General features: G+C 59.0%; 1 protein-coding gene across 3 annotated transcripts in view; it reads right to left on the bottom strand.

The window, feature by feature from the left end:
* Window positions 1-393: 393 nt before the first annotated feature.
* Window positions 394-14,139, bottom strand: part of KCNAB2 (potassium voltage-gated channel subfamily A regulatory beta subunit 2) — a 108,529-nt gene continuing 94,783 nt past the window's right edge. Inside the window, exons 9-17 of one of the 3 annotated variants that reach the window (XM_030805082.1) lie at window positions 12,656-12,699; window positions 11,209-11,295; window positions 10,382-10,426; window positions 7,204-7,289; window positions 6,260-6,380; window positions 6,077-6,171; window positions 4,730-4,850; window positions 4,192-4,280; window positions 394-3,065 (exon numbers count right to left, since the gene is read on the bottom strand). In XM_030805082.1, coding sequence (XP_030660942.1) covers window positions 2,976-3,065; window positions 4,192-4,280; window positions 4,730-4,850; window positions 6,077-6,171; window positions 6,260-6,380; window positions 7,204-7,289; window positions 10,382-10,426; window positions 11,209-11,295; window positions 12,656-12,699 — 778 coding nt within the window. In that variant the 3' untranslated portion in view covers window positions 394-2,975. The other 2 variants (XM_030805084.1, XM_030805081.1) reach the window with 2 other exon arrangements.

Below are 14,139 nucleotides of genomic sequence, written 5' to 3'. Positions count from 1 at the left end.
CCATGAGAGCTTCCCCAGGCCTGGACCTCTGTCCTTGTGAGAACAGCAGCCAGCCAGGTCCCCAGAGGGACAGCAGACTGCCAGCAAGCAGCTTTGGTCCCTCAGAGTTGGCGAAAGAGAATGTGTGTTGGGGGCGGCAGGGGAGGCACCCACCCTCCCTTGGCTGAATCGCTTGGGAGAGATGGGGGGAGGTCTTCTGACCACCCTGTCCCCATTCTCTATCCCCGCTCTCTCTCTCTCTCCATGGGCCCTTTCCAACCCACCTGCCCTTGGCTGTAGGCTCCGGTTTGGGGGGCGCCCCAGGCCCTGCTGCTGGCAGCCTTTTCCTCCCCTCCCGTCTCACCCTGGCCCAGCCCTGACCCCGAGGAAATGAGAGGAGCAAAAAGGCGCAGAGACCGATGGGTTTGGGCTTTATTTTGTCATTCCATAAATATGGTGGCTGTGTCGCGGTCTGAGTCTCGTTTGGAAGCTCGAGGCATAGGACAGTCTCTGCCTAGGTAGGGAATGCAGTTAGCTGAGGAACCACGGTCGGTTTTAAAAAAAAAAGACTGGGGGAGGGAAAAAGCACATTATTTACATGACTGGACAAGGACAGAAGGTGGGAGGAAGCCCCTGTCACTCCTCGGGACCTGGGACCTGAGCACAAAGCTGAGTAGGAAACTGGGGGCTCTGCAGCGCCCAGCAGGGCCAGCGCCCTCCTTTCTAGACCCCAGCTGCCCTTGGTTTTCTGTCCTTTCTTGGATGGTCCTACCCAACACCCCCTCCCGAGAGGGGGGACCTGGCCCCAGGAGGCAGAGCCCCCTCACATCCTCCCTGTAGATAGGTGTGGAGCAAACAGGACATCCAGGAACCAAGTTGTGGAAAAGGCTGTGCCAGAGGCTGACTGCATCCTGACACCGGGGCCTGGCCTCTCTGTGTTTGGCAAACCCGCAGCTTTTGGGGGCTCAGCTGCCCCAGGTGTGCCTCGCGTTAAGCAGCAGTGCCCACCCCGGGCACCACCTCACTTGCTGGTCCCTCTTCCAACAGTGGGTGGGGCTGGGGTGGCAGTGGGGATGGGGCCAGCCACGCTCCCTGACAGCGAGGGTGGGCCACCTGCCTTCTGGCACCATTGGCCACTGCAGGACCCTGTCCGGGAAGGAAGCAGGTGACCCCCACCTGGGCCCGGGGCCATAGGCTGGGACCTCCGTTGAGAAGGGACTTCCCCGCCCCACACTCACAGGGCTGCTTCTGGTGAAGCAGGCAGCAGGACTGAGTGGAGATCCCCAGGACTTGGTCTACGAGGAGGGGCAAGGGTTCTAGGCGCCAGGGGCAGCATGATGGTGGGTCGGTAATAGCAGAAGCTGATCCCTCTCCTCCCCTCGCCCCAGCCTCTCCCCGCTGGCCTTTCTGACTTTCACACGTAGTTTCCCAGGCCTCGGCCCGGCCAGGACTGGACAGCAGGCTCCCGCAGGGTGGCAGGGTGGAGCCTTCTGGAATAGTGGCTCCTCCAAGGGCAAAGCGGGAACAGAGGTGCCTGCACTGAGGGTGTGCCCTGGGGGCAGGAGACACAGGCTTCCCTAGGGAGCTAGCTGGCGAGGGGTGGGGGTGGCTTCGGTGGAGCCCTGCCCTGCGCGGTCTGCAAAGCCTGGGTACTGCTCGGGACACAGGCCTGGGCCTGTAGGTGGCACCCCGCACCTGCAGACTTACTGGCATCCCTAGCCCTCTGGCCCAAGTTGCACAGGGGCATCACTCTGGCCTGTCCTGCCCTCTCTCCCCTCTCCCCAGTCTGTTCCAGGTGTCAGGCAGTGGGAGGGGCTAACCAGCCCTGGCCATCTTTCCAGGGAGAGGTTCCCTGAGGTCTTTTCCTACATTGTGGGGGCTGCTGTGGGGGTGCAGCCCCCAACTCCTGGGCACAGAAAACCCCAAGGACCCTTCCTTACTGAAAGGGTCCAAGCATGCTCTCTGCAAAACCCAAGCCCACCACCTCGGCGCAGAGCAGCGGCCTGGGGTGGAGGGCAGCTTTAGAGAAAGTCTACAGGGGCCAAGAGGAGTGCACCCTTGTGCACAGGGCTGGCCTCTGCTGCCACTTGCCGCGGTGTGGCCAGCAGCCACCGTGCAGCTAGGAGCACATGACCACAGGGCCTTCCGGGGCCAGGACAGAGGGGTGGCCAGACAGAGGGGCCTGCCTCACTGGGACCCCTCCCAAGTGCTCCAGGCCTCACTGGCATGAGGCTCATCATTGGTGTGTAAGGGGAAGACGGTGGGATGCTGAGCTAGAAATCACACCCCTACGCTTTTTGTGGCTCCCAAACTGCAGAGTCAATCCCCCTGGGTCCCTGCCCCTGCCAGCAAGGGTGGGGGTGGGTGGGGGTCAAGGGCCAGCTCGAGCTTGGCAGGCATGGCCCCTGCCGGGACCCAGTGGGGCGGGTTGGAGCAGAGAAGGATGGGGGAAGAATCTGGGGTCAGGCCCCAGATTCCTGGAGCCCTTGGAAAGTGGGAGGTGGAGGAAGACCCCCAGTGGGGAGGCCCTGCCCCAGCAACCAAGGCCCTGGCAGAAGGGGCCCCTTGATGGGCCAGACCCCTTTCCCCTCTCCCCCTACAGCAGGTAGAGATTCTCAGCAGAGGAGAGGCCAGCCCTTCCCGCCCCAAGGACCCAACCAGGCCTTGGCCTGGCCTTGACTTTGGGAATCTTGGCTGTGGCTGGGAGAAAGCTGGGTGGTCTTGGAGGATGAGCAGAGGTGACAGGCTTGGGTGGGACCGCTTGAACGTCCTTCCTAACCAGTGCCGTCCCCGGCACAGATCGGACTTCGACATTGTCCGGCGAAGCAGTGGGTGGTGTCTGGCAGCGACTTGGGAGATCATTTCCCGATGACGTCACAGTGTGGTGTTTTCTCTTGGTTGCAAACCACACTCTTCACTTGGCTTCAAAACAGCTTAAGCGAGCGAACAGAGACTAGGAGGGAACGGAAACTGTCCGAGCAGGCGGGCGGGGCGGCTTAGGATCTGTAGTCCTTTTTGCTGTAGGGTTTATTGCCCAAAATACTATCAATCTCGTGGATAATGGAAGACGACAGTTTTGGAAGGACCTGCGTGCAAGAACAACAACAAATCAGAATCCCACCAACAAGATGGGCCTGGCCTGGGGAGGAGGCAGGGCGAGGCTCTTGCAGATGGTCGGCTGGCCAGGCCCGGGTTACCCCATCACATCTGGGCTCCATCTGAGGCAGAGGGAGGCCACGCTGCTTTTGTGTTTCAGAAGGTTTGGGGCAGAGAGGAAGCATGCCTGGGTCTGTGCACTCTCCCTCAAATGTCAAGGTGCCCTAGAACCTTCCTGAAGGGTGGTGGCAGCAGTGACGTAAAATGCAAACTCCAGGCCAAATGCTGGACTTCCATGTCCGTGACTGCTTTTTCCAGCTGCACCTGCCTCAGCTAACAGCACCGCCACCCTTCTGGGTGACACACCCGGGGGCCGACTTCCACCTCGCCTTCTCACCCCCACATCCAGTTTGTCAGCCAGTCCCGGGGGCCCCACCTTCCCAAACATCCAGGATCCAACCACCACTCCGTCTCGGACCCGCAGCTACCACTTCCCACCAGGGCTCTCTGCTTCGACTTTTGCTTCCCAAAGCATCCCCGACGGAGCAGCCGGAGAGCAGGCTCCCTTTCCAGGCTGAGCTGCAGCTCGCCCTCCTCTGCCCACAATTTTGCCACTGCCCCCATCTCACTCAGAAGTCCTTGGAGGTGTGTCGTGCCTCTCGGGATCTGCCCCTCTGCTCCAGGCCTTTCTGGGCCTTTGCATCAACTCTTCCTGCTGATGGAAGGTTCTTCCCGCAGGCATTTGCGTGACTGACTCCGCATCTCTCAAGACTGCTCAAGCACCACCTTCTCAACAAGCCCACCTGACAGGCCCCCTTGAACCTGAGTCTGCAGCGCCACCGTCCCTGGCCCCAGCTCCCTCCCCTTATCTCTGGCTTCTTTCCTACGGCGCTCACCCACCCCGACACACATTCTAACCTCCTTGTTGTGTGCAGTTAGTGTTCAAGTCTGTTCCTGCTGGAAAGCAAGCTCTCCAGGAGCACAACTCTGATGGTTCACTAGCGCATCCTGAGCGCCTAGAACAGAGCCTGGCACGAAGGATGAGCCTGGGAGGATGCACTGGACGGGGCTCGGGCTGGGATGGGCGCTCTGCCCAGCAAGGCCTCTCACGCTCACCTGTATTGCCCCAATGTTCTCCATGAGCTGGTCCGCGTTGGAGGCCCCCAGGAGCACGGAGCTGACTCCCTCGTTCCTCAGGCACCAGGCTGTGGCAGCGAGACCCCAGGTGAGGGAGAAACACCCACCACAGGGGCCCCTGATGGGTCCGCCTTGCCCCTGACTGGGCCGAGAGACCCAGCATCTTGGTCTGGGGGGCTGAGGGGGCCTAGGAAGCCCTGTAGTGCTGGGCACGGGCTTTGCCTAAGAGGTGGCTGGAGGCGGCATGGGGGAGCCCGCTGCTCCCTGATGGAGAGGTGTCCCAAGTGCTCAGCGCTCCCCATCCTCTTCCCATGAAAGTGGGAGCCCCATTACCCATGGCTGGCAGATGGAGCGGTGGCCCAGGTCCTCAGGGACTCCTGACATCCCCCTAGAGGCATGGGGTCCCAACCATGCCCCTTAGAGCCCGATTACCTGAGGCTGGCTGGGGGATGATGCCCAGGGATCCCTTCCCTGTCTCCCCAGGGACACTGGCCCCATGGCGACCCCACCCTGTTACCTATGGCCAGCTGGGGCAGGGTGCAGCCCAGGCGCTCGGCGATGGCCTGCAGCTCCTTCAGCTTGGCTTGCTGGCGCCGGCCCTCCTCACTCAGGATCTTGTCCTTTAGCCACTGGTAGCCCTGGTTGCAGGGGAGGGGAGCGGCACAGCTACAGATGAGAGCAGGTCACCTGGACCCCCACATGCAGGGGGCCGATGGGCTCATTCCTTCTGGACCCTTCTCCCTCATAGGGGCTCTTCTCATCTTGAAGCCAGGGCAGTGCCCCTGCCGCAGGCCTCTCAAGTAGGGGAGAGTGGGCAGTGGGCCGGGCACGGGCTGGTGGATGAGCGGGGCCTGTCCAGGCTCTGAAGTGCAAAGACTGTGGTGCTGGCCCAACCCCAAGTCAGGACAAGGAGGTGAGGTGCTGGCCTTCCTTCTCTTAGGAAACTTGACAGCCTGGGGTCTTGGCTGCCACCCGCGGCCCAGAAGAACCTCCTGGCCCTAGGGGAGTGCTCTCTCCCCTGGCCATCCCCCCTAGAGGATTGCAGGGCCTCCTGGAGGGGTGCCCTGACCTTGCCGTGGGATGGGAGGAGTGGGGGCCAGGCCATGTTGCCCTGGAACCCAGGGCTGTGGGCCCCAGTGCTGAGACTGCTGGCTGGGCAGACTTTCTTGACCCGCTCCACATTCTCCAGATCCTGCAGTCTGGGGACCCTCCCGAGTCCCCACTCGGAGGTTGTGTGGTGGGGAGGGGCGCCTCTCCCAGGGTCACCTCCATGTGGCTCTGCAGCCCCCATCCCGGAGCCCAGGCCCAGGGGTCTCAGAGTTCTGAATGCTGGGCTATGGTGGGGGGCAGAGGTAGGGGGATGTGGTGGGGGGCAGAGATGGGGGGATGTGGTGGGGGCAGAGATGGGGGGATGTGGTGGGGGCAGAGGTGGGGGATGTGGTGGGGGCAGAGATGGGGGATGTGGTGGGGGCAGAGATGGGGGATGTGGTGGGGGCAGAGTGGGGGGATGTGGTGGGGGCAGAGGTGGGGATGTGGGGGGCAGAGGTGGGATGTGGTGGGGGCAGAGATGGGGGGATGTGGTGGGGGCAGAGATGGGGGGATGTGGTGGGGGCAGGGTGGGGGGATGTGAAAGGGCCTCTCTACCTGGGTCTGTGCCACAGGCTGGGCAGCCCCTCTACACATGGGGTCAGGCCAGAAGGGGCTCCATATTCTCACGCCAAGGAGCCCACCCCCAGCAGACCGAGGTGGGAGCAGCTGCGGCCCCCGGAACCCCTGCCCAGCACCAAAGCAGTCGGCCCAAAGGTCCCACCCGTCCAAAATGCCTGTCCCCTGCCCGTCCCTCCCCACCAGGCTGTTCCTTCACCTTCAAGGAGGCTCTTGAGTAGGGTGGGATGCCACTGTCGTACTTGCCAGAAACAATGCCACAGGCCAGAGGGGACCAGGTCATGGCGCCCACTCCTGAAGAGGAAAAGCAGGTGGAGTCAAGCCCTGGGCCCGAGAGCAGGGGGGTGGGGTGGGGCAGGGCGAGGGGCCCGAGGGTGCCCACCTATCTTGTGGAACAGCTCCGGCAGCTGCACCTCCACCTTCTCGCGCTGGAACATGTGGTACTCAGCCTGCTCGCAGATGGGCGGGGTCAGGTTGAACTGCCGGGCCACCGAGTAGGCCTCCTGTGAAGGCAGAAAGGGGCCCCGAGGGCCCTTGCCTGTGAGCAGGCGGGGGGCTGCCAGGGCAGCCAGGGAGAGGGCACCAAGGTGTCCCCGGTGCAGCCTGGCCCAGCAGCTGCAGCCCGGGCTCCCCAACGCTCACACTCATAGCTTCCCTGGGAGCCAGCGAGGCCCTGGTGAGCTGGGAAAGGGAGGTGGGTGGTGGGACCCCCAGGCCGGAGGTTCCAGTTATGAGCAGCCCAGGCTCTGAACCACAGCACCTGGATGTTAATCTTGGCCCAAGCTGCATGACCTTGGCATGTTACTGAACCTCTTTGTGCCACAGTGTCCACATCTGAAAAATGGGCTGCCTGCGGCACTCACCTGGTAAAGGCACCGTGAGGATTGCATGTGAGAGGGTCCCTGTGAAACCCTTTAACCTAACAGCACCGGGCATGTCTTAGGAGCCCAGTGGAAACAGCTGATGGTGTTATCACCCCAGAGTGCTTGCTGAGCTCCAGGGCATCTGCTAAGAGCTTCACACTGGCTCTCTCAGGGACTCCTCAGAATGGCCCCATGGGGGCTCGCCTAGCAGACGTGTTCTACAGGTGGGTAAACAAGCTCAGAGAGGTTAAGCCATTTGTCCAGGGCCACACAGCGCTGGGATCCATGCGGAATCCCTGTCTGCAAGGCCTACAGACATAACCACCGCACTCCACCATCCTGTCCCTCCCTTAGCACCCAGGCATCGCTGCAGTTGGGACCAAAGGCACAGACCCCGCCAGAGCTTTGGGGTCTCCATATGCAGCCTGTGCCTGGACACACACATGCTGCGTGGCCACCGTACCATGATCTCCATGGAGCTCCAGCGTGACGTGCCCCAGTACATGGCCATCCCCTGGTTGATGACGTGGGTCATGGCACGGACGGTCTCTGTTGTGAGAGAAAGGGAAACAGCAGGTGGGGGGTGGCCAGGGCTCAGGGCCAGCCTTGGGACATTCTGCAAATACAGGCGGGACGCTGGGAGGAGGGACAGGGGCTGCGAAGATGTCTTGCAAGCAGTGTACTTCCTGGCTCTGAAGTTGGGTGTGGGAGGGGTTTTTTGGGATGAAAGAGAAAAGTGAATCACAATCCTAGAAGTTGGTGGTGAAAACAATTTCCCCGACTGGTTACAGGCCTATGGAAATGTTGAAAAATGGGTTATGGATGGACCGTGATGTTTCTATGGCAGATTAGAGGGGACAATCAAAGAATGTGGCTCTGGACTCTAGAACTGGGGGTTCTCTGGTCTGGGGAAGATTCGAGGGCCCCGATCACTCAGGAAGGACCAGGTGAATGCATGAAAGTTACAGTCAGATGGGCGGCAGGAGGGACACGTGTTTTTGCGTTTCTGGTCTCCTACTTCGGGCTATTCCAAAGTCTAACTGGAACAGAGAGTGGGCTGGATAAGGAGATGTGGCAGGACCTGGGGCGCCGTATGGTCCCGGAGAATAGGGCTTCGGGGCTGAGCTCATGTTTCCTGTCACGTCCAGGAGACTGAGAAGCGGGCGTGGAAAGCCTTGTAAGACCATGGCCCAGGTTCTCAAACCAGCCCAGCACCAGGCCAGAGTCCCAACGTGCCTGTCCCCTGGCAAGGGGTGGTCCCAGGGCCACAGGGGTCTGGGTGCTCCTCCTGTAAGGGGCCAAGGCCTGGAGTAGGACAGCTTTGAGGCTCCATGAGCCCTGGGAACAACCTGAATCGTGGACGGCAGACTCCTAAGACCCTGAGGATGAAATCGCGGAGACTCCACGCTGGCCTTTTAAAGAAGGGAGGAGGACCCTCGTCCCAGCGACACAGTGGATTCTTCCCAGTATTCAAAAATGCTTTTGAGACATAACAATCTGCTGGTTATAGCTCCCTCTCAGCCTCATGGGGATGTTGTGGTTTTAAAAACAGAACTTGGTGTCAAAATTTCAAATTTCAGAAGCCTCTTAGCTTTGCAGGGTGAGGGACTACGGTGCTAGGCTTCTCACGGGTCGGATACAGTGCTTGCAAGTTCGACCGCCAAAGGCAGTGTGGGAGTGAGTGGGAGTGCAAGTGTTTCTAAAAACAGCAACAACGTTGACCCTGGAAAAGCCCTGGCTCTCCCTAAGTGCCTGCTTGTCCTTTGCCCATGCTGCGTGGAAGCTGAGGTCCTGAAAATGCTGGGAGTGGGGCTGATGGGAAGGAAGGAAGGATGGAAGATGCTGGGTTTGTTCTGCAGGCTCCACCTCGGAATGGCAACGAGGCCACCGAGTGGCAGCGCTGGCTTCCCGTCCACTTCTGTTTTGGGGGTCGCTCCCTGAGTGCCCCTTTACTGAGGTCCACCCTGAGCAGAACCTGGGGCCTCCTAAAGGCTAGAGCTGAGGCCACTGGGGTTTCTGGGGTGGTGGTCTCGGCAGACTCACCCAGGACCCCTGGCAAACCACCCTTGGCTTCCACGCTTGCAGGCCCAGCCCTGCTCTCTGCTTCCTTCCAAGGTCGGAGGTTGTGGCTCCTGGGAATCCGCTGTCCCCTCCTGGGGGCGGTGATCTGGGAAGGAGTCTGAACTCTCTGGGCCACCTCCCTGGGCCACCTGCTTTAACTGCCAACACCGATAGACCCTCAGGAAGTGCCTGGTTGGGAAAGTTTGAGGAGAACCTAGAGGGTCCCGGGAGAATCTCTGACTACATACTACCCAGGTCCGGGCTCCTGGCCTGGCCTGGCCGGCCTTGTGGTTTTTTAGAAACACTCTCGGGGCACCTGTGAGCATGCAGCATCAGTTCCCGATTCTTTTCAGCCAAGGCTTAGGTCCACATGCTAGACAGAGGGAAGCCAAGGCCCCCAACGCCAGCCCCGTTCCCTCGCTCTCCCTCCCCGGCAGCTGTCTCAGGTCTCCAAGGTCCCAGCCAGTGAAACCGCACACTGCCCTGCAGCGCCCCTTCCATGCAGCGATGGGGAGACGGGGCTGACGGGGCAGGAGCCTCTGGCTGTCCTGAGGTGGGGAGTCCTAGGCAAAGGCCCCTGGGCTCCCTGGAGGATCTGGGCAGAAGCAGGCTGGATAGGGAGCCCACATGAGTTAGCACCCTGCGCTTGTGCCCAAGTGTGGTATCAGTGGCCCCAGACCCAGGGGCAATTAGGGACAACTGTCCTTCACCTCAATATTTAATGCTGTTGAACAGAAGTAGGAGGACTGAATCCTTCTAGTTGCTGCCAAAACCCAGAGCATCTCCTGCCGCATCACAAATAATACATGGAGGGTCAGGTGGCAGCACCAGTTGGCAGACAGGGGCCCAGGCCCAGGGAGACGGACACCTGCCCTTGGGGTGGGGTCCTGGGGCCCTTAGCTGTGGGGAGGGCAGAGAGACTGTGGGTGGCCAGAGGCCACTCCCTGGTTTCAGAAGGCTACCGGCTTCTGTGGTTATTCTTTGAGGAGGAAAATGACTCCATGGTGATGGAGAGCTCTGACCACCTGGTGAGAGGGGACACGCAGCCAGCATGCTGTCCAAGGAACAGCGTGCTGTGGATGGGGCAGCGTGCCAAGCCGGGTGATCTCTGCCTCCAGGAGAGACAGGAGCTTAGCAAACATAAACCATGGAGGAGCTAAGACTCGGTGAGGGGCCGCGTGTTCTGGGGTCCCTGATGGCTTTGCTCCTTGTGGAAACCTGGTCTTCCCCAACCCTTCCCATGGCACCATCCAGGGTCAAGGCTCCAGGTGGGGATCACAGCATCCTCAGATCAAGAGGACCCCCGGCCGCCGCGGAGCTCAGCAGTGCAAGCCCAGGGGTGGGGGCCATGCACGGGAGGAAGGAGGAACGAGGGGACGGGGGGCTGGGGGCGAGGGGCTCCAACGCCACTTTGCTTTTCCTTCACTTGCAAGGTGTTCTCATAGGGCGCTCTTTCCCCTCTTTATGCATTTTATGGAGAAGTTTCTCATGGGGTGAAAGAATCATGTAAATAAAAATACTGTCTCATAAAATGCAGCTTGGACACAGAAGTCAATAGTCAGGCTGGGGGCACTGTGTACCTTCTATGATGAATGTCCTTGACTTGGAGGAACTAAATGGGTCCCCTGGTGATAAAAGAAAGATTTAAAGAGACCAGAGTTGATAGCTGGGAGCACTGAGAGGTGTGGCACGACGAAGGCACAGCGGGGAGGCACAAATCACCGTGCAGAACACACGTTTAGTTAAAAAGGAAAAAATATATCAACACACGCACGTGCGTGCTATATATAAACAAATAAAAAACAATAACTGGAACACAACTTAACTTTCAAGTCCCTGCAGCAGCAAAGCACACATGGAAAGACGCCTGTAGCAGGAGGATGGGGGAGCAGAGGGGGCTGAGATCGCAGGAGTAGAAAGAATAAACAACGCCAAAGTAACCAAAACCGATTTTCAAAGCGCTGAACGCTTCTTCTCCTCTATGTAGTAATTTTTCCCCCAGAGCAAAAAAGACCTCCCAAGCTTCCCAATGGACGGTGATTGGAGAGAACACTGCAGTCGGAGTCCCCACACTGCGACTTCACTTAGCTGCAAAATAGCCGCAGAAGGGAGGGGACAGTTCCACTGCGGCTCTGACTCGGAGGGCGGATCGGCCTGGGTCCAAATCGAGGACAGGTACTCAGCCTGGAGGTGCCAGGTGCACCTGGCTCGGAGTCGGCAGCCAGAGGCTGAGCTCACCCCTACTGAGGGGAGGCCTGCCCCCTTGCCCCCCACCCTGGACCCGGCCTCCTCTCACGGCTCACCTGGGTGCCCAGCAGGGCCCATGCTGGCGGCCTCTACAACCCCAGGTTCAGACCCTTCAGACACCGCCCAGGCCTAACCAGTGGCGCCGCCGCAGACCACCTACCTTCCATCGGGGTGTTGGGGTCCGGGCGGTTGGCAAACACCACATCCACGTACTCCAGCTGCAGTCGCTCCAGAGAAGCTTTCAGACCTGGGGGAGGACCGGGTGGGGGGTGTCACTGCTGTGGCTGCATCTCCACAGGCACCTGGGCCCATCCATGCCCGGCTCGGGGAACAAGAGATGGAGAAGAGGCCTCTGGCATCTGGAAGCTTCCGGAAGCTGATGGAGGTCGTGAAATGCCACGGCAGAGGTGGGGGCACATCCCACAGGGAGTGGGGGATCTCCCCTTCAGGAGGACGTCAGGGGACCACAGGCCACATGTCCTTGACTAAATGAAGGGGAAGCCCCTCCTCCCTCAGACAATATACCCTCCTCTGAGGCCACTCTGTGTTACAAAAGGGAGATCACCTTATCTATCACATGTGGAGGGAGGGCTACACCTGCTGCCCGTCCCATCAAAGGCAATAGTGTCTATGGTCAGGCGTTGTGGCCCATGCCTGTAATCCCAGCACTCCGGGGGGCCAAGGCGGGCGCATCAGTTGAGGTCAGGAGTTTGAGACCAGCCTGGCCAACATAGTGAAACCCTGTCTCTACTAAAAATACAAAAAAAAAAAAAACAATTAACCAGATGTGGTGGTGGGCACCTGTAATCCCAGCTACTCAGGGGGCTGAGGCAAGAGAATTGCTTGAACCCAGGAGGCGGAGGTTGCAGTGAGCCAAGATCGTGCTGCTGCACTCCAGCCTGGGCAATAAGAGCAAAACTCCATCTCAAAAACAAAAACAAAAACAAAAACAATAGCAATAGTGTCTAAAACGCCCAAGCCACCCGCTGGTGCTTAGAGCAGCTCAGGACACACAGCCGGCAGAGTGAAACGCTGGGTTGGGGTGGGGAGGATGGGAGCGGGTGGCTTGCCCCCCCAGGTGATTTTCAATGGAATGATCTATTACCTCGAAGAAAATGAACAAGGATAGGAAAGGCATGAAGACAACAAAGACACAGGAAGAGGCAGACACCCCGGTGCCTTGCTCTGGTGCCCACGAGTGCTGAGCCCCAGGCTATGTGGCGTGCACCTTCTCCTGGGTGCTGCAGGCATCCCAGCCACCCTTGCCGGGTGCACTCTTACTGTCCCTATTGCACAGATACCGTGGCAGAGGCATGGGGCAGGGTGCCCCTTGCTGAAGACCCACTAAGCCAGTGCGGGGCCGAACCTGGATTGAAACCCAGGCTGGTCTGTGGTCTGTGCTCAGCCACCGGGCTGCCCTCGTTCCCTGCAGGGTCCCGCTGTGCTGCCTGGGTGGAAGAAGAGGGTCAGGCCAGAGCACTGGGTGCCCCGGGATTGGGCCCTCGGTGGGGTAACTTTGGGGGTCAGGCCCTGTGCTGCCTTCATTTTGGCCTCCAAAGATGATCCCACAGGTGTGGGGGCCCTGAGGTGCCTGAGCACGTCCTTACCTTCGATTATGTGCTTCCTGGACAGACCCCGCTCTGTCTCCGCCCTGGAAAACAGGCCAACCACGTGTGATGTCGCCAGCGGTTTTGGCACCCTGGCCCCTCCCAGAAAACGTTTATGATGCAAGGTTAGACGCAAAAATGGGGTCAGCAAATGCCATGTGGAGTCGGACTCCACGTTGGGGGTAGGTACCTGAGGCTACAGGGCTGAACTCCCAGAGGCCCAGGGTGAGGCCTGGTCACAGGGCTCAGAGGGGAGGGGGGATCAGCAGGGGGTAGGGGGCTTTGATTTTCAACCTAACCCGTCTGATTCGGACTTACTATTATTATTATTTTTTTAAATTAAGAACACATCAGGCTGGGCACAGTGGCTCATGCCTGTAATCCCAGCACTTTGGGAGGCTAAGGCAGGAGGATCACTTGAGCCCAGGAGTTCAAGACCAGCCTGGGCAACACAGTGAGACCCCATATCTTAAAAAAGGACAAATTAAGGCCAGGCATGGTGGCTCACACCTGCAATCCTAGTGTTTTGGGAAGCTGAGGTGGGCAGATTACTTGATCTCAGGAGTTTGAGACCAGGCTGCACAACATGATGAAACCCCATCTCTCCAAAATACAAAAAAAAAAAAAAATTAGCTGGGCATGGTGGCATGTGCCTGTAGAACCAGCTACTTGAGGCAGGAAGGTCACTTGAACCCAGGAGGTTGAGGCTGCAGTGAGCTGGGACTATGCCACTGTACTCCAGCCTGGGTGACAAAGTGAGATCCTGTCTCAAAAAAAAAGAAAAAAAAAAGAAAGAACGAAAAAGGACAAATTAGTCAGGCATGGTGGCACATCCCTGTAGGCTGAGGCGGGAGGCTCGCTTGAGCCCAGGAGTTTGAAGCTACGGTGAACTGTGATTGTGCCACTGCACTCCAACCCGGATGACAAAGCGAGACCCTGTCTCAAAAAAATAAAAAATAAAAACAAAATAAAAATAAAAAAAAGAAAGAATGAATGAATGAATCGTAGTTCTAATTCCTGTGAGCCCAAGTGTGTCCAGCCCAGAAACTATGGAGCTAGACACTTGGAGACCTGCAGGGGTGACAGGCGGCCCAGGGAATTTGGAGTGGTTTGGCGGTTTGGGCAGTTCACAAATTTTCTGTGTTTTTCATAATTTTTATGATGTTACCATAGTGACCAGGAAAAAATAATCCATGTAAGTAAAAAGAAAAGTTAAGCGAGGTTTTTGTAAAAGGCAAACTCAGCCACAGCTACTTTTCTGGATTTGACGTCCCTTAACAGGGACAGGGACCAGGCATAGCTGATGGCTGCAGAAACGCCAGCTCTGCCCCTGCTGGGGACAGGAAATGGCACTAGGCCGGGGCCTGTCCAGGACGGACCCCGACCACTCTCCCTTCTCAAGGAGGACTGTCCTCCCGCCACCCCAGGAGCCTTCTAGGTCAGGGGCCTCTGGGGAGCACAGGGCTGTGGCCGGGGCTGGAAGC

Source organism: Nomascus leucogenys, chromosome 24 (assembly GCF_006542625.1).
Source record: "Nomascus leucogenys isolate Asia chromosome 24, Asia_NLE_v1, whole genome shotgun sequence".
Taxonomy (NCBI): domain Eukaryota; kingdom Metazoa; phylum Chordata; class Mammalia; order Primates; family Hylobatidae; genus Nomascus; species Nomascus leucogenys.
Note: the sequence above shows the minus strand (reverse complement) of the source record. Positions and strands in the feature narration are given on the sequence as shown.